The sequence below is a fragment of the Coptis chinensis genome, chromosome 7 (genome assembly GCF_015680905.1).
Source record: "Coptis chinensis isolate HL-2020 chromosome 7, ASM1568090v1, whole genome shotgun sequence".
Taxonomy (NCBI): domain Eukaryota; kingdom Viridiplantae; phylum Streptophyta; class Magnoliopsida; order Ranunculales; family Ranunculaceae; genus Coptis; species Coptis chinensis.
The window spans coordinates 2,078,926-2,099,214 of NC_141462.1; the positions used below are offsets into that span (position 1 = coordinate 2,078,926).

General features: G+C 36.0%; 2 protein-coding genes across 4 annotated transcripts; both read right to left on the reverse strand.

Annotated features, from left to right (window-relative positions):
- Window positions 1–12,936: 12,936 nt before the first annotated feature.
- LOC147485152 (peroxidase A2-like) lies at window positions 12,937–14,982 on the reverse strand. The gene is made up of 4 exons (XM_086570245.1): window positions 14,435–14,982; window positions 13,886–14,077; window positions 13,644–13,809; window positions 12,937–13,538 (listed from the first exon to the last, which is right to left on the reverse strand). The coding sequence occupies exons 1-4, from the start codon at window positions 14,639–14,641 to the stop codon at window positions 13,093–13,095; spliced, it is 1,011 nt and encodes a 336-aa protein (XP_086426371.1). The 5' UTR covers window positions 14,642–14,982; the 3' UTR covers window positions 12,937–13,092.
- A 978-nt stretch (window positions 14,983–15,960) lies between these two features.
- On the reverse strand, window positions 15,961–19,864 carry LOC147485153 (Integrase-type DNA-binding superfamily protein). 3 transcript variants are annotated; one of them, XM_086570244.1, is made up of 9 exons: window positions 19,537–19,864; window positions 18,898–18,980; window positions 18,760–18,768; window positions 18,554–18,642; window positions 17,884–17,957; window positions 17,755–17,805; window positions 17,492–17,568; window positions 16,786–17,390; window positions 15,961–16,170 (listed from the first exon to the last, which is right to left on the reverse strand). In XM_086570244.1, the coding sequence occupies exons 1-9, from the start codon at window positions 19,764–19,766 to the stop codon at window positions 16,114–16,116; spliced, it is 1,275 nt and encodes a 424-aa protein (XP_086426370.1). In that variant the 5' UTR covers window positions 19,767–19,864; the 3' UTR covers window positions 15,961–16,113. The 3 variants fall into 3 exon arrangements, with proteins under 3 accessions (XP_086426370.1, XP_086426368.1, XP_086426367.1); XM_086570242.1 differs by lacking the exon at window positions 15,961–16,170 and adding an exon at window positions 16,276–16,483 and having other exon boundaries at window positions 16,786–17,395; window positions 17,497–17,568; XM_086570241.1 differs by lacking the exon at window positions 15,961–16,170 and adding an exon at window positions 16,276–16,483.
- Between the last annotated feature and the right edge of the window lie 425 nt (window positions 19,865–20,289).

Sequence of the window (20,289 nt, forward strand, 5' to 3'; positions counted from 1 at the left end):
TAAAACACCAAATATCACGGAAATTCTGATCCAATAGTGAGTCAAAACGCTAATCCGCCAACGCTATCGGTATAAGTTTACTTATTCAATAACGTTAATTTTAACTAGATGTCGAGATAGCGTCAAGTCTACATGGCAGTATGAGTGGCAGGTAGAAGAAATCTAAACTACACACCACACTATATGGCGGCTAGATATTTTTTTTCTTTTTTTTAAATTTTTTTTCCTACAATTTTGACAATGGTGGTTGGAGCTAGGGGTGGGCAATGGGCCGGGTTGGGCTAGCCCGGCCCTAAACATTTAAAGCTCTCCGGTTATTCGGCAAAACCCAAAAGTCCCCATCTAAAGCTTATATATATATATATATATATATATATATATATATATATATATATATATATATATATATATATATATATATATATATATATATATATATATATATATTTTACTGCATCAATTTTAAAACCCATTTATATTACAAAAAAAATTCAAAGATTTGCAAACTCAAAGTCCCACCACTTTGAAATTTGAATAACAACCAATCTAAGTAATAATTTCTTGATAAGTCCAACAATTTAAAATGCATATCCACAATCTAATAAACCGAAAGACATGTAGAGACTCATATTTATATTTCAAAATTACGGTTAAAATGCACAAGACATATTTTGGAATGAACTTTCATCGACATAAATCCGTTATTTCTTGTACTCAAATCTCACCAAAATTACATTTAACATTGAAGAACACAAAGACAAATAAGAGTATGGAATGAGTTTTACCGACGTTAACCTATTTTTCATTAGGCTAGTGTCGAGGTGCTCATTATTGTTCTTGGCGACTAGGTTAGGCAGGGGAGTTGTGAGGGTGTGAGTGAGTTGTGAGATATAAACGCAGTTAGGTTTATAAATTTTTATGATATAAGACAAGTTATTAGAAGTACCCATACGGTAAGTGATAAATTACAAAGGACAGTATTATTTTAATTGAAAATATGTAACAAGGAGTTGGATAGTTTTAGTTGTGTATTTTATAGTGAAATTATAACTAGGGCTTGGTTAGGACTTAGTTAGAGTCGGGCTTATGTTTCAGAATCTTAGCCCTGACCCTGCCTTAGAAGACATTAGGGCCGGATCGGCCCTGTCCTAAACTCTGTGAGGGCTTTAGTTGTAAGGGTTTTATAAGGCTTAGGGTCGGGTCGATTAGGACCGGATTAGAGTCGTTAGGGCCAAATTCCCACCCCTAGTTGGAGCGTCGAATTTTTATTTATTCATGTACTAGTGGCTGTGAGAAAAACCATTGCTTTTAGAAAAGCTAACTCGCTAACTCAATATTGCGGATATAGTGAGCGCATAAAATATGCTGCCATAAAGATGATTCTCGGTGAACCACGTGCCCAAATCTAGTAACAGTAATGGCGTAATGGCGGATAACGCAAGTATATTTTAGGTTTCTAACAGATTCTTTTTTCTTAATTGATTACTCCTAAATCGCTAGGGCTACTCTAAAACCACGTCCGGGCTTGTCAATGGCCACTCACCACTCAACAACACATTGAAGTTTCACTTAGTTTGAGTCCAATGGTTGTCAACTCTTTATCTCTATTCCCCAAAAAATCTCTTTTATCCACTTCATATTTAGTGTTACTCCGAGTCCATCTTATCACTGCTCATGTTTTCGTTATTGAAGGTGTTTTCATCGTGGGCGTGGTATTGGCATCCCATTTTATGGGATTGGCACCCTTTGACACAAAGTAGAACAATAATAGTTATTCTTTATATGTTATTTTATACTCCACATGTCCAATAGTTCTATGACATTGGGTTGCCGCGAGATTCTATATCCAACTGCAGGCAGCTGCTGCAAGATCGCACAATCTACGATATCGGGTTGCCGCGAGATCCCATATCCTACATCAAGGAGTTGCCGCAAAGGATTTTTTTGTGTTTTTTGTTTTTTTTTCACTTCAAATTTTGCGTATTGAACACACATGATATATGGATACCTTATTTTCTTATTTAAAACTTCTTTATACACTCCAAGAACAACACCAAAACCATAAAAATAAAAATAAAAAATTTAATCGAGACATAATTTTGCTATCTTGCGGCAAATATTTTCATATACTATAAGAAAAGTTTGTGATCAAATTAATGAAGAAGAGTTTTGATAATTAACACAAACAAAAACTCCATTTTAGTGAACACTAGATTTTGGATCCGGGCATACGCCCGGCTTCTTTCAGTTATTTTACATAATATATAGGATGAATTTTTTTAATCCAATTTCATTTCAAAATTTTGCACTTTGTAGTCTCTAAGCAATCTATTATTTGTATATATACATTGTAGTCTTTAAGAAGTCCCGTATAGTCGGACTCTTTTAGGTATCACAAAAATTGAATTCTTTCCCATAAAAAACAAAGGTGAAGCTATCAAGTCAAGCATATATATGTTTATCAAAAAAAAAAAAAAAAAAAAAAAAAAAAAAAAATTCAAACATATACACGTTCGCCTTTAGTAATGACAATTTTTAAATTGCTTCGTAAAAATTCATAGTAAAACAATCAACAAAGGTACAATCCCCTACATAATTGCTTAAAAAAAACTTTTACATGCCCTCATAGCAAAAGTACCAACGCTCTATAATGTGAAAAACCGTCGTACCATGGACTACATAAAAAAAAAATTCCATAAATTAACCTATAAAATTTAACGCTTAGATGTCCGCGAAATTAGAAAAAGGAATAGGGAATATTTAGGAGAATTAAATCAAGATAATGAGCTAATTGTTGAGTATCTAAGTTTTAACAACTTTGCAACTTTAAAATAGCATAAGTGGTCTTAGTTTTCAAAGTGTTAGTAATTTCATAAGCATTATCTTTGTCCAGGCCAGTATCTTCACCTATATTTGAGTGACTCCCCTATATGCTGCCACACTACATAAGGTTTTTAGTGGATATATTATGTTTATGAATTTGAACAGGACATTGAAAGCCTTGAGCTCTACTTTAGGCATTGATCGAGCTTGGATGTACAATACCTTCAGATTAAGACAATGTTGAGTTAAGTTTTTTCTTGCCCAGTCGTCATCCTCAAACCAAACTCATCCCCTACCCATATCACACTGAATTTCAGAGTGAGTAGTAATTAATTCCTCGGGCCATACACTCACAATCATATTTCTCGCTAATACACATTCTTTTATTCTAACATATTCGTTACCGAGTCTTGAGTGCTTCCTAATATTGCTAGCTACCATTCTCCATGTGTTCCATACTTGGTTATATATTCTCCATTGCAAACTTGTTTCGACTTATTGTGTCTTGTCCAAATCACATACACTGCTAACGTTTCTGCACTTGTTAAGGATTTTCTAACTTCTTCAATAATTATTTACCGCTCAATCATGTAATACATGCAATTGCATGACCAACATAAGTATATTGTATATATGCATTACATATAGGAATTGAACACAAATTGAACGCATATTGTCTAGACTATTTGTACTATCAAACTCAATGGCCCTGCTACACTCACATCAAACTCTATTATCTTGAGAAAAAAGAGAGAAACATATCATGACATAGCAGGATTATAGAGTATAGTTTACTTGCAAGCATTCAAAATAGATGAGAAAGTGACAACATTATGTTTTATATTCAGTTCATGCATTTTGTGGAAAAGTCCCCAGATACACAATCGCTCATGAGATTCTCCTTTAATTTGGTTTCTTCCTTTGAATGATGTGCTTTTTCAGCAGCTAATCAAACAACATCTTAACCATGTCGTCATTATTGTTCTCCTTTCCTTCATTAGCATTTTGGAGAACCATACAAATAGATGAATCATTCCCTAACTCAATCATCACTAAATTAGTTTCAATTTGGTTGTGTTAAGTACTACATGTCAACCTTACAAACTTTAGAATTCGTGGACCAAGTTTTGTTACTCCGTGATGATTCCGATATACAAAACTTCCAATCATTAACTGGATTATAGTTGCAGTTCAACGACATATATACATCAACAATCTCAGTATCAAGTTCCGTAGTTTCTTGACTTCCCAGTTCAATGCTACTTAAAACTTTGAAATTAAGTCATGCTCTATTTCCTCCGGTGAGTATTGAATTATCCTATTTTGAAAATTTTGAGCTTAAAATATTGTAATATTGGCCCTATTTATCATCTGTGCTCCTCAACTTCATAACTTGGTAGTAGTAAATGAGTACAACAAGAAGTCTTGCAAGATCAAGATGTATACTCCAAAACTTGTATCCTTAACTCTCAAAGGTCGTCTATTTAAGGATTGTTCTATAAATAACATGTCCTCTCTAGAATTGTTGCACGCACCTTGGAGTGTGTATGTTGAATTCCCAAAGAAACCACCCTTTTGTGTGGAAAGTGTAAACCACTCCACTCACATGACCGTAAAATATATGTGCCTCTGGGAGTCTAGGCAAGATGCATGGTCTATAAAGTCCCTAAGACCCAATTAATGTGATCTGATGTAATGACAGATAACATCCTTACAGCCATGAGCATCTGAACTCTGAAGGAAGCGCTTTTCAGTTATTGAATCATAAGTAACCTAACACAATCGCCATACAATAGACATTGATTATCGAAAAAAAAATATAAATACGGTTAGACATTGATTTCCAAACAATACAAAAATGCTAATTCGTTGATATTTCACTATTTTTAATCTTGCACATTTCAAAAACTAAAATCTATTTCATGCTTATGTACTCAATAAGTCTCTGCATAAAAAATAAAAATAAAACAATTTGGCAGGAATTGGTATGGACTTAACTTGGTACCCAACTGTATTCTCATCAGTTTCCCACAAATATAAGGAACGCTAGGGTCATTAGTAAGTTGTATGTTATTTGGGAAAAAAATCCTTTGTTTCCTTAAATCCTTTCCTTAATTAGTTAAAACACTTAATAAATTTAATAATGCAGTGCGTTTTTAAATCTGAACTTCTTGTGTAGATCATACCATCGTTTTCTATCAAATTAGACCTTTTTAGTAGGTCGATCTTTTCTTATCAATTCATGGCGAATAGGATTGGTTTGCGACCATACTTGGTAGTTTCCAAATTGGACTTAGAATTACCTATTTTTTAGCAACGTTTTCTATATGGTTGCCAATTAGAATTCTCTTGCCCAAACATGGAAAGTAGAAATACAATCAAACTCTCTAAGGAGGTTCCACGTGGCATGATAAAGAGCATGATAGAAAGCCATATAGGAGAGAGAAAACTATTTTTTAGCAAGTTTTTTTTCTTTGGTAAAATATATAGGAAGTAGAAATACACTCAAACACTCTAAATAGGTTCCACGTGGTATTGTAGGCTATTAGAAAAAAATTATCTCTCATATTAGAGTGCCACCTAGGAGAGAGAAAATCCTCCCTTAGAGGTCTCAATTTCCAATGCAAATCATCATTACACCTAGACCTAGATTGACACGTCTTCTTATGCGTGGTCTTTTCAAGTACGTGATATTTTCACCCACCTTAAAATGAAATGGTTCCTATCCAGTTTAAAAAATGCCCACACCCTCGCATGTGCCATACACATGCCACTGTTCTCTCTCAATAGATCGCTATTTCGGATATAGCGACCTATTGAGATGGGGTTGTGTGAGGGAGTAATATCCACAACCAATGGATACCAGACACGTGTCTAACATATACAGAACCACCAACCGACCTAGTATCCTCGTCCTCAGAGCTCGCTTCATAGTGACTCGAATAAGGCAAGCAACATACTCAACTCGCGCTCAGAGCGACCTTACCACCAACCGATCTAACATTCATCTTGTGAGCTTGCTTCAAAGGGACTCAAGTCGAGTGGGTGGTCTCATCCAGAAGCGACCTCCTCTCGTTCCGCAACAGCTTGTAACGTATGTCTTTATTACCATCATCAAGACCGGAGCTTCGAGCATGCTTCATGATAAATGTCCATAACTCGCCATCAAGGCTGGCGAATGACCTGAAGACCTGGATTTGACCTGATGCGGGAATGCAAGAGGCGTGGGCACCTTGCCTATGTAAAGAGGATGAGGAACTAGGTCTAACCTGATTCAAGTTTGCCCCCAGAGAGAGAACTTGATACGTAGGCAGTTCGTCCATACGAACTCGGTCAAACCCAATCACAAATACCATCTTCCCCCTAACTGCCTACATTTGTAAGGTCAACGAAACATAACCTTTACAATGGTAATGAAAAAAAAAGATAGTAATCAGAAGATGAGCAGGACGATGAGTAGGAAAAGTTATTGTTAATATATAGAAGATGAGCATCACAATTCGATTACTAATAGAATTTGCTCTAATAAGTTAACTATGTGATGCTGAAATGTAATACTTGTCCAAACTCTGGCCAAACTTGTAGTTGACAATTGTGTAGTATAATATAATATTTCCCGAGGGAAAGCTCAATTTTGAAAACACTTGCTCATTGAAGTTTGATGAACATCGTATCCTGTTGAGGACTGTTTTATGTATAATTAAAAGGGGTATGGGAAATCTTCTAATCTTCTCAAAGATGTTTCTGACTCGCATCTTGGTAACATACATGTATTGCTCGTAGTTAAACTCCACAATGACGCATTAACCACCAGTTATCTAGCAAAACTTTCATCCATGAATTGGGTTTTACTATATGATATGATGTTTGGGCTGTTGTACCTTTTAAGGCATGTGAATCGAGCTCGGAACTTGATCGATTGAAAGGTTTCTTTTTCTCTTCTCGTGTCTAGGTAATTAAAGCTTTAGCTATAGCGGCAGAAACCAAGTGAGTTTAGAAGTGGCGATGAATTGGGTTTACTATTGTCTCGTGAAGAGTTTTAGTGGAGAGATGAGTCTATGTGACAATTTTAATTGATCCACGTGGGAGAGCTCTGTTATAAGAAATTGCCACCTAGGATTGATTGTCCACCTCAGCTGTACATAACCTCTTTTTGTTCATCTAATTGCTAACATATCAAGAATCCTTTGCTCCATCCTTGCTTGGGTTTTTTATACCCTCAAATATCATTTTGATAATGTGATCGATGATTCATATATGTCAGCCTAAGTGGAATAATAACATGTTAAACCAAAATTAGTGCAAGTAGTACTTGATATAACGATCAGGGCCGGCTCAAGCCAAGATGTGGCCTTAGGCAAGGCCTTTATTTGCGAGGCATTTATTTCCTAGGGTATCTATAATCACCAAAAAAATTCACAATTTTATTATAAATTAAGAGTCAAAATCTAGTATCAATGAAAATCTAGTAATGGGAATTTCTTTAATTAAGGCAGTTTAATTAAGAGAGAAGAAGAATTGAAAAGGCATAGAATGTGGAGATTCTTTCACTAATGTGGGATTTCCCCCATTTATTTTTATTCTTACAATGAATCAATTTGATTAAATGAGCACACTTCTACAAAAACTGAAATTTCTATGCACTTGTAGCAATTGGATTCATATTAATACTTCGAGATGTCATTTGTGCAGTGGACTATTGGATTGTATACACTCCAAATTAATTCACTCCGGAATTTAGTGTGTGGATAGAAAACTCATTTGTAAACAAATTGACTATCATATCCGTTTTTTGTGTTTTTTTCTTTTTTTCTTTATAAAATTAGGTAATAATAAACAAATATGGGGATAAATTAGAAAATATGAGGCATTCCAAATTTGAGGCCTTAGGCAGCTAGCTGCCTAACTCGCCTAAGGGTTGAGCCGGCACTGCTAACGATCCATTTATACCTTATCATCTTACCTGCTTCCTTTTCATCTTTAATTTTGGAATGTAATGTATTTTATGTAGCTAGAGACGGAACCTGGACAGAGAACACATTAAATTTTTTCACTAATGGACTCCCTATTACATATTGCTCGTGGTAGTGTAGGTATAGACAATTTTTAAATTTTTTCTCTAATTCCCTATTACTGCTTGTGATAGTGTTACTCTCATGAGCTGTTATACAATTACGCGACCTCAGTGATGAGGTTAAACCAAAGCTGAAAGTGTAGCTCAAAATTTACTTTGCAGCCCTTGGTTTAGCTAAGCAAGACATTGAAGGTCTTCATTCCTGGTAGTTAGCCGACTTAGCCCTACGTGTATCCATACTCAAAGCTTGAATCTGCCGACCTTTTCATTCTTGCAGAGAAAACTTTGTCCATTAACCTTGATTAATTGGCCTTATGCGCTCTAGTCGAAGTAGAAAGAGCAGTTACATAGCTAGAACCTTGTGATCAAGGGAGCTGTGATGAATTATTTGGCTTGCAAGTTATCAATAAAAATGGCGGTTGGGGATATAAGAAATTGGAAGTCATATCCGAGGAGCAAAATATTAGTACCATACCAAATGGTAATGTGCCTGACCATATGCAGTTCTGAGTATCTAATGGTTTTGGATATAAACCCCCTGGATGGACTTGTAAGCCAACTGTGATAGACTTTACCAAAAAAAAAAAAAAAAAAAACTAAACAAACACTGATAGTAGTGTGAAGGTGCTTTTGTGCACCGACCCCATTCCTCATGGTCCTTCTCCTAGGTACTGTGATGATGTAAAATTAGTTAGTAAAAATGATGATGATAACTCTTTTGCTGCACCCAATGTAGATTAGCCGTTTAGGTCTTGATTGAGCCTAGGTATCGCGGAGTTCGGGGTAACCTTCCTTCAATGGCAAGAGCATCAATTTAGAACAAAAAGTGAGGATTCCTTATATGTACGAAATTTGTGGTGTAAGTATAAGATCTATCTTTCCTATTTTTTAGGGAATAATTGCCTATTTAAAGAGAATCAACTTTTCTAGACTTGGATTGTTTTATGCAATAATGTGGACTTTTATAAGAGAGTGCCACGTGGCATGGTAGGAAACATTGTAGAAAGTCACCTAAGAGAGAGAAAGGGCTATCTTTTATAATAGAGTGCCACCTAGGAGAGAGAAAAATCTCACCTAGAACTCTTTGCTTTAGTATATAGACTAGAAATGCATTAATAAGGTATTACCAATTGTATCGTAATCAATTTCCATATGATCATCGCTTGCCAAGGTTGTGGCATTTGTGTATACAGTCGAAACCTCTTGTGACCTTTGTGTATTGCAAGAGCCAATATCTGGACGTATAGATGAGAAAAGTAAGAATCCTAAAAGTTTTATTTCATAAATATATTATCATATTTTCAATATTGTACCTGATTGATATTGAGGAAGATTTGCATATTGAGTCTGCTGGAATAATGATTGTGAGATTGGATGTGATGGCTGCACATTGTTATATCCAATTGCTGCACACATAATGATGTAATTAACTTCTCATAAATGTATATAAATATAATATAAATATGAATTTTTTTTACCTGGTGAATGTTGAACATAAGGAAAGTACTGGTATTGTGAATGTGAAATCATAGGTGATGATTGCACGTTCCTATTGTACTGAAAAGATAATGGATACGAAGGAAAGAATCCATGTGCTTGTGCTGTTGAATGTTGAACATAAGGAAAGTATTGGTATTGTGAATGTGAAATCACGGGGGATGATTGCACGTTGCTATTGTACGGAAAAAATAATGGATATGAAGAAAAGTATCCATGTGCTTGTGTTGTTGAGATAAAGATATGTTAGTTCATGTGCTTGTACGTGCTTGTGCTCTTAAGATAAATGAATATGATAAGAATTACCAAATGCTTGACCGGCGGGTGAGTTTTTTCACGGTGTGTTATGCATTCTTCTTCTGTGTGTATGGTTTCCCTTTGCTCTCAACTTAAACATTCTTTCGATGCGTGCTTGTTTTGCCTTCAGTTTTTTGGAGATATCCATTTAGTTCTGCACTGTAAAATAAATTAGTCAATAAAATAAATATATACAAACTAATATGGCATGCTCTCTGCAGGATGGCTGACTCCTCGTGCTACTATGAATGTTATTGTGCTATGAATAATGGAGATTAGCTTATGAAGGCCTCACAATCTAATATATAAGGAATAAGCAACGAAAACTCATCAGATGAAACATTCGAGAGATGGAGGAAGCTTTGTGGATTTGTTATGAATCGTAGTTTAGGTTTTCATCGCCAATCTTTCCAAATGTTATGAAGCTCGGGCTATGTGTGTCAAACCAATCAGGTTGTTACATTTCCTACCTTGTCTCGTTTGTAAAATTTGTGCATGTTGATTTTTTCCTCTCCGAACTTTATCTCTGAAGTTACTTTAATTTTTTTCTTATGACGTGACAATCAAATTTGGATTCTCTAATTGTTTGAACAAAAAATCAATGTGAGTTGGGGTTCAGAATGGAATTTTTATTCAAGTGTAATTGAGGATATAGGTCTATCTATTTATTTCTAGTTCGAGGACTCGTAGTTCTAGGACTATTATTTCCATTAATAAGGGTATGGTAATTGGTCAGACTACAATAAAAACACTTATTAGCTTCCTTGATCTAATCCATGACGTCTATTATACAGGATGGACGTAGAAGAACCGGAAATAAACGGTTAAAGTTCAATAAGATAGAAATGAAATTGACATTAATATTGTTCCATTTTTAATTTTTTCACAGGTAAGTCAGTTCCATTCTTTATTTTCAGGCTCAAAGTAAGAATTGAGATGAAAGAGGAGAAAGAGTAAACCCCCCTTTCAGGGCTTGGTATCAACTATATATGTCGTAAGGTCATCGAGCCTCCACCGACTTCGAAGCCTACCTCAGTGAGGCAGCCTTGAAGGAAGGCTAGAAGAGCCTAAGCATTTCAAAGTGGAATACCCGTTGTGCACTAATGTGACTGTACTAATGTGCAGTCAGTTGGAGCAAGATGTTCGCCTGCATATGTAAAGACCTACATGGGTATTCAGTGGAATATAGGGGGCAATGGATGGTGCCAAGGGAATGATAAGAGAAGCGATTGGAGAGAAGCTTCATGTTTCTTCTTCCTCTCCATCAGGCACAATTATTTATATTGCAAACTTGGGATGTTCAGTAGGACAGAATACATTCCTTGCAATACATACCATAGTAGAAGCCATATAATGCATATTTCAATCGCAAGGCCTTGGCCCTCAAACCCCTGAGTTTCAAGTATTCTTTAGTGATCAAGTCTCAGATGACTTCAACAAACTTTTCACTTCCCTTTCTCCCAAAAGACAATATTTTGCAGCAGCAGTACCCGGTTATTTTTACTCTTGCCTTTTTCCCGAGTCTCTCCATTTTATTTACTGTTCATATTCACTTCAATGGCTCTCGAAAGTACCAAAAGAAATCTAATGAAACAAATCAAGGATGCTATGATTAGTGCTACTGGATTCTTTCAATGTTGAATGTGCCCAATCTAATTGCATATGTTGACACATTGCGAGGTATGGTTTCAGACTAAAGTTTTCTGGACTAAAGTTTTCTTTTGAAGTTGGTGGTAAGGTTTTGTTGGGGATTTTTCTGGTCAGCTTATGTGTGTTTTTTGTTGTTTGGTTTGCTAGTATTGGGATTCGTTATAGGTGGTGTTACAATGTACTACCTTGATGAAGAACAGATTCACATATCAGATAACCTTAACTTCGATTATACCAAGAGTATTATTTCCATCATCATGTCTTGCCCAAGCGTGTCATGTGGCTTGAATTGTAAAGAGAATATTGAACTTGAAAAATATGTAGGATCGCGTGTTATTGCTCCTAATCAGAATTTGAATCTTGCTATTTCGTTGAAGTTGCCAAAGTTAGATTACAATTAGAAACTTGGAGATTCCAAGTATATACATTTGAATCACTTTAAAAAATATTAGATGTTTTTCGTTCTATGTGTAGTGATTTTGTTGTCTGCCTGTAGATCTAAGTTTTATGTGCTTTTCGTGCTTATGCTAGTTTCGTTGTCTTGTTGCATTCCATCATGTTGGGAACAACTTTCCTTGGAAAGACTACAAAGGACCCTTATCAAAACTTTGGTTCTTTGATTCTTAATTGTACACCATGGTTGTTCATTATATATATGTGTCTGACTTAATGACTTATCGACCAATGTTATGTGTATAGGTTAAGGTGAACCTCTTATCGACTGATGGTGAAGTTACTGCCAGTCCAAGCTACCCATGTTGATCTACATGGTGGGTGTTAGCAACTATTTTTATCTATTAAACACGGTGGCATATATTAAACACGGTGGGTGTTCCATTATTTATTTTCAAGTTTAACAAAAGAATTGAGATTAAGGCAAATACTTTCGGGTGGACTCGAAGCTGCGGATAGATCAGCAGATAACTTGGGCAGATGAACAAATTATTGTTAATATATAGAAGATGAGAAGCACAATTCGATTGCTAATAGAATTTGTTATCTATTTGTCGTACGGATTCGATTGCTAATAGAATTTGTTCTAATAATATTTAATAGATTGTGATGTTATCTATCTACAGAGTTTTAGTGGAGAGATGAATCTACGTGGGAGTCTACAGAGTTTTAGTGGAGAGATGAGTCTACGTGGGAGAGCTCTGTTATAAGAAATTCCCACCTAGGATTGTGATTGCCACCTCAGGTGGACTCTGCTTTAATATAGAGAGATGTGATAGTAGACAACCATCTGGCGGCAACTAACGTTTTTTTACGGTGGCTATTAAAAAAAATTTAAAACAAAAAATGACCTACGACAACATCCTTCCGTGAGATATAAGATCTTGCGGCAGGCAACCCGATTTTGTAGATTATGCGATATCGCTGCAACCTCTTGGCGTGAGTGTTTTTTTATGTAATTAATGGAAAGGTGCCAGTACTTTTGAATTGGTCAAGAGGTGTCAATACCGTGCCCCTTCCATCCTGCTCCTTTAAGAAATTCTCCTTCAACCTCGGAGAAGAAGGCCGTAGAAGATGTTTTATCCGAAATTGGGATACAAGCCATCATTTTTGTCTTTTTTACCCATATTTAAAATCGATAGTAGCTATCAAAGTCCTGATATTCATATCATAATCAAAGTTGTGTAGATACAGCCCTGTATTATCTTAACCAGATATATAGATATATTACAACATATGTAAATTTATTCGTGAACCAGCAGTTGATCGTGAACACTTCGATTATTTCTTAGCTGTGTTCAAGAGGAGCTCCATCCAACCCAATTACCAGCTCCATTAACTCGCTTACAGTCCGATCTAATCTCTCCACGGCTTCCCGTCAATGGGCTAATATTGCCCATATTAATCATAGATTGCACAAAGCTTGCAAAAAATCTGCTTTGATGTCTACGGAAGTTATTAACAATGGCCACAGTGGGAGCTCCATTAGTTGAAAACAATTCTTGATCTGATTGAAGTAGGCCTTGCCTCCTGCGGAGGTTGCTGAAGTAGTTATTGTCAAACCTATCCGGCGTGGTAAGGTCCAAATTGGTTACAATGCTTCCATTCCCATTTTGAGGACATATTCGACGAAGAGTTGCTAGGTATGATGAGTTTAATGTTCGGTCTGGGTTTCCTGTTCCACTGAAATTGTACAAGCGATTAATGAATGTAAAACATTGTGCACGTCCAAACGTGTGAGCTCCTGCAAATAACCAAGAGTTGTATTAAGCCTACATTGCCGCCATGTGCTCTAACATGTCAGATTTACCATTCGTGGTTTTTTAAAACGCACTGAAATAATTCTTACCAGACAATGCTACTAAATCTGTGACACTTAGATTAAGAGCTGCGAACTTTGCAGTTATATTGGTTAGCCCTTCAGATGCACTAGGAAGAAACCTACTGGCTCCAGCAAAGTTTGCTGTCCTGCTATCCCTTCTTCCTAGTAATACGTTCCATGAAGGACCTCCTGCCTACAAACATGAATTGGATATGGGTAAAACATAATCATCCAGGGTACTGTGTTCATACATAAAGGCTGAAACATACCAAAGAAACAGAAGCTTCAGCTGCAATTGCAAGAATGTCAGCACAAGATACGACACCACGGCAAGCGTTTTCTGCTGCAGTCTTGATGTTATCAACCACATCGAAACCCCTGACAGAGGCAAGATTGGGACCAGCGTCTTTTTCGGTCCGTATGGTGCTACTGTTGTCTAACAATAGTGATCCATCACAACCCTATGAAACAGATACAGATATTCAATAGTACCTTATAGCATGCGAGTCTGTTTGAATCATTGGAAAAACTAGCCGCTTTCTGAAGTTTTTGATTGCATTGGTACTACATAAAAACTGTTTCATACGAAAAGCAGCTTCTACTATTTTTAACTTTCTTGAGATACAATTAATTAGCACATATTTAAAACTAGTACGTATCAAATGGTAGAATGAGACTAAGGAATAAAGAAGAGTAATATTTTTTTCTCTTTAACAAATTTAGAAGAAATAGTAGATCAAGGAACATGATATATCAGAATCTGCATAGAACTATAGATTGATGAAAAACATAATTTTCATGAAATAAGATGAGCTTACATCAACAAAACAATCATGGAAATGAAGTCGAATAAGGCTTGCACCAATACGAGGATCTGATTGCAGAGCCTGCTGTATAACACCTCTAACAATTCTTGATATATTCGGGCATGAATTAGCATAAAACGTGCTATTCAGTTGAGCATTCGACATCCCAAATAAACTTATAAAGATTACTAGTACAATCAGTAGATTAGAAGACGACATGTTCCTCCTATATTCTTTGTGATTGAACTGTTTATTTAGCCTCTGATCTTGCTATATTTATATAGTGAGAGCGGTAGCTACATACATCTTGCCCGTTAAAAAAATTAATAAAGCCTACTGGTATAAAGCAACATATTCCATAAAAACGTGTCTGAGATTAATAATAATACAACTATATACTGTTAGAATCTGTGTTTCTAGAAGTTCCCCAGGCAAATTTCATGAGAAACCAAGGACTCAAGGTTTTGAGCGGATCATTTTATAATTTCGTAGTGTAGTAACGTAACTGTACGTGTAGGCGTAAAAATACAATTCCAATGTTAATGGAGTGGTTCGTTTTAGAAGAGAATTCTATATTTGTAAGATGTCATCCATATAGAACTTTAAAATAAACTAGACGAATGTAATGCTCAAGAAACTTTCTACACCAGATAAATTTTATTGTAGATTCAATTAAAAAGAGCCCAAGTACGAGGAGCGTGAATCATATCTCAAATAATTTGGTCGACGGGAGTGGGGTAGGTAAGTGATTGAGCTCAATATTTACGACAGCGATGGCATAATGACACTTATCACTTCTAACGCAACAAATGCATCTCTTTTTCTTTACAGGGACTTCATCTGGTAAGATGGAGAGCCTGATATTTGACTACTTAACGCAACAAATGCATCTCTTTTTCTTTACAGGGACTTCTTCAACATTTCTGCATCTGGTAAGATGGGGAGCCTGATATTTTACATAAAAAGTCTAACACCCAAATACTGAAAATCTCTTTTTTGGGGTGGTTGAGAGTTGTTTAAACTTTGTAATATTAAAAATGTTTAAAAAGTTAAAGTGAAAATAAGCTAAGATGCTGATGCTTGAACCAATCAATCCTCTACGTCAAAATGATTCCCTCATCCATGCAATTGTCATGGGTGGTGCTGAAGTACTTTACTAAGCATTCTCAGTCAAAGCACTTTTAGGTTTGTAAGAACACAAATCAGCTGATCCTACAGTATATATACTTGAAAGGAGCACGAATAAATTTCTTCTGATGATATCACCCAAATACTGATAATCTTTTTTTTTGGGGTGGTTGAGAGTTGTTTAGACTTTGTAATATTAAACTGTTTAAGAAGTTAAAGTGATAATAATCTAAGTGAGTGGATGCTGATGCTTGAACCAATCAATCCTCTACGTCAAAATGATGCCCTCATCCATGCAATTGTCATGGGTACAAGTGCTTTAGGTACTTTACTAAGCATTCTCAAGTCAAAGTACTTTTAGATTTGTAAGAACACAAATCAGCTGATCCTACAGTAAATGTACTTAAAAGGAGCACGAATAAATTTCTTCTGATGAAAATCAATCACTAGTTCCAAGACAAACAAACAAATATAATCAGATATATTACATATTACACACTATAATTATTGTAAGAAATGAAAAACACTCGGCAGCTTCAGGATATGAAGAGTTCTATTTCTGATCACCTTTCATCCTGGTGAAAACAAATATATGTAGAACTAGTCTCAGTTTTGGTAACCTGCAACAAAACCTGTTGTTCAGTATTTAACATAGTGCACTTGGTTCTAAGCATAAAGAAGTTCAGGAAGAAGCATTAAGAAAGATAATTATATACGATCAAGCAAATTCAGAATGAATCAGTTATGATGGATTATGGCGTGAATACGGAAGTATTTGATACTCTTCCTTAACAAATGGTTTATAAAATATTTACATCGTTAAGAATTATTTTGAACTTTAGGTATCATTCAGCGGTAGCATTAATGGTGCTAACATGAGTAAGTCTGTACTTTGGTTAGCTGTTCACTGCTGAGGTTCATCCTCTGCCCCCTCTCCCGAAAAAAAGAAAAAAGAAAAATTAATAAATAATAATAGTATTACGAATAATAATAACAACAACAACAACAACAACAACAATAATAGTAAAGGTGAATAATACGAGCATATTTGTTTTCTAACAAAATTATTTTCTTAAATGATTACTCCTAAATCGCTAGGGCTACTCTACCCTTAACCATCCATGTCCAAGCTCAAACCTAAGACCTGTGGGAACACCTCCTGGGTCTTGCCAGTGGGCCACTCACCACTCAACATATTGAAGTTTCACTTAGAACTGCAATAATAAGACACTAACCTCGGCAGGAAGAGAAAGTCCACCTGGTGGCACAGAAACAAGAGATGTCCAAAGTACAGGGTCTGCTATGGGATTCCCTGGAGTGTAGTTCGCGAGGATAGGTGCCGAGAGGAAAGGGGTTAATGGACAGGATGTCCTTTGAAAAGGTAACCAATTCATATTTAGTGCTACTCCAAGTCTCTCACTCCCACCAATAGCATCACCTGATTTTTGGATCGGCTTACAGTAGCCCATCTCATCATTGCTCTTGTTTTCATTATTGAAAGTGTTTTCGTCCTGCTCCTTTAAGACATTCTCCTTCAAACTCTGGTAGGCAGGAGAACGTGACAATATGCTCATGGCAGAAACTGTAGACCCTCCTCCATGGGAAAGACCTAGAGAAGGCATTTTATATGGCTCGGTTGGTAGGAGGCCACGTTCCAATGCTTTGAGCTCACTCCCAATATCTTCTGAACCACTACATTTTGATTCATCAAAGGATTTAGTTAGAGAATCTGATCGACGTGTCTTGTTGGGGCCCCACCACTTGAAGTAACTAGTCAGATCAATTTTCCTCTCAATGCAAAAGCCTCCTGCATATTCACAGTCTGTTGTTGTACCCTCACCTGCACTTGCAAAATCAAGATCATCATGTGCTTATGGGCAAAAAGGTAATTGAACTCTCCAATTGTAAACAAATATAGGGAGTCCTTAGTTGTTGACCTACCATACCGTATGCTACTTAAATAATCCGGCATGCCGATTTGACCAAAAGATGTCTCCCAGCGACTATTTTGAGATGGTCTGGAACAATGTGTAGCATTTATATAACGTCAGAAGAAACTCAATGGGACCTTCTCAGACAATCAGCATAGGCTGGTTTCGCTAAACTCATATCCTCATAAAAGTTTCCGATAAAAATACATGACCAAGTGGGATGTATGTTCTCCTTAGGGACAGCTAAACAGACAAGTTCATAGAAGGCCATACCTAGAAAGTCCACGATACTTGGAGATACCTCTGGAAAATCCACTACTCTTCCTGCATTTGTAACTGTGCATTGTAAGAAACAACAAAAAACCTGATTGAACATAATTAACTGTAGAGAAAATTTTCCACCTTCTCAGAGAAGCAAGATAGTCCTCTCTCGAAATATTCTGCATTTCTTCAAGATCCCTTGAATAATCACTAACCTGCAGTAAAAAGTATTTAGTACTGATGAGTTGGTATGCAGATAGAACATCAGTTACTAAACATGATCCCTAAAGTACACAACTACAAGCAGGAAAACTTTGTTGCTTAGAAAGTTCTCAACTGAAATAAAAAAGAATATGTCTATTAGTTGATCACCATATTTCTGGATTTAAAAGTCTACTTGCTGTGAAAACTTTAGAAATCCTCTCAGAAGCCAATATCAGAGAAACCCAAGTCAAGTGCCATCTGTTTTTCAGTATATACACATTTAAAATTATATACAGTCAATAATTTTTTAGTGACATTTGAAGAGCACATCAGTTACAAAAACAAGAATGCAAAAATCATTTAAACTACAGCCAATATGTTTACAGGTGGATCACCACATTCCAGAACAAAACAATATCCAAGTCTACTTGCTGTCAATACTTGAGAGTTCAAAATATATTTGTTGATCTTATTGGGAAGTCAATATTAGAGAGAACCAAGTTGAGTGTCATCTATCTTTACTATATTGACACCAAGACCATCTATTTCAGTTGTTTTTAAGGCATTCTGTCACTAGTGCTACATAAACTATCTGCTTTCTTCTCACTGGAAAATTAATGAGAGTCCCAGGTCCCCAGTATTTTAGAGCAGCAAGATCGTATGCTCTAGCTGCAGCCTCCTCATCATCATATGCTCCTACAAAATATCACGATCACAGAAAACTGCGATTTAGAAGTAAATTTATTTGACACAAGACTCAAACCAAATATAAAATTGCTCAAATGTCAAAGCTCAAGGGAGTATGGAAAATACCCAAGTACACTGGAGAGAGAGCCCATCACCAACCATTTTCCATGCATGCACGAACAGGAGAATTGCGATTTCAGTATTAGATTCAACTTGAATCCAAGAGACAATGAATGGGTGCGTGTAAACATTAACATACTGTACCTTGTTTTCCTTTCTTATTCTGGTTTTGGTTCCAGGTACTTTTATCCCAAAGGTGAGCTTCATAGCGTCCCGTCCATCTATGCCTAATGTTTCATACAGCAAAAATAGACGGACTTATGACTAGGCATAACAAGACAAGTATGAGCAGTTGGGAATAAGCAAAACTTGTGTAAGGGCAAAAAAAAAAGACAACAAGCCGAAAAAAGGAAACCACAAACAATTTTTCTTTCAAGGTAACTAAAATTCGAAACAAATTCAACGAAAAAAGAAAAACGGAAACCTACAACAAAGTGAGAAAGGATCAGGAATTTGGTCACCTACATATCATCTTAATCGACATTCCAGCCACTCCAGAAACTCGAGTAGAATACTCAAGTAGATTTAGTAATGTATGAAATTAAACATTCATTCAATATCTAGTATCCGATTATGTTCAATAATTTTTTATGCCCCATGCCCCATCACTGAATGAAGTTATTAACACAATACCAAGGTAACATACCAACTACTTACTACTATATACAATGTCATTTCTCATATTCTAAACACACAAATCACAAAATCTACTTCATTAATCTCCAAATCCTAATTCATTCAATAAAGATATGATATTTGTGAATTTTTTGAGAAAGTTGTTACCTAGTAACACCTCTATAAATGGAGCTTCTTTTACCAGCAACACAAGGTGGCATTTTACTGATTCTTTCTTTAGCAGTACACCCTCTTTCCTTTTTAGCTTTCTTTAATCCTCTGTATATCAAAAGATTATGATGATCCATTACATTTTCTGAAGTTTCTCCTCCTCCAGTACTTTCAACTACTGCTATTGCTTCAGCTTTAAGTTTTGGTTCACATGATGATGAAGCCATTAATTTATAAAATCAAAAAAGCCTTGATCTTTTTGAGAAATGAGAGGAAGTAGTGTTTGAGTAGAAAAAAGAGTGTGTGTCTCTGTGAAGTGTTTTTTTAAGTAAAAGAAATAGAGACGTTGGTTTTACTTTAATGGAATTTTCAAACACGATGAGTGTTTAGCTGCTCGTGGGACCAAGATTTGTTATCGTGCTCCTTTTTTGGGTTGTGTGGGCCACGTGTTAAGGGCCAATTCTTATTTTTCCTAGTGTGTACATGGGCCTCCGGCCCGGTCTATGGTCCCAGTAAGGCCCGAAGCAGCAATTGTTGTCTCAAATTTGAGTGTGCACGTATGCGCTAGAGTGAAATGACCACCTCACTGAAAAGTTGTGAAGGGCTTTGAATTAATAAATGTTTTCTTGGTAAACACCTTATTCGATGGTCCAAGTGATAGGCCTGCTACCACGAGAATATTTTATAGGGAATGTGAGTTTGTTTTTTATTTTCAGACTGTTAGATCATACATCCAACGGTCTCGGATAG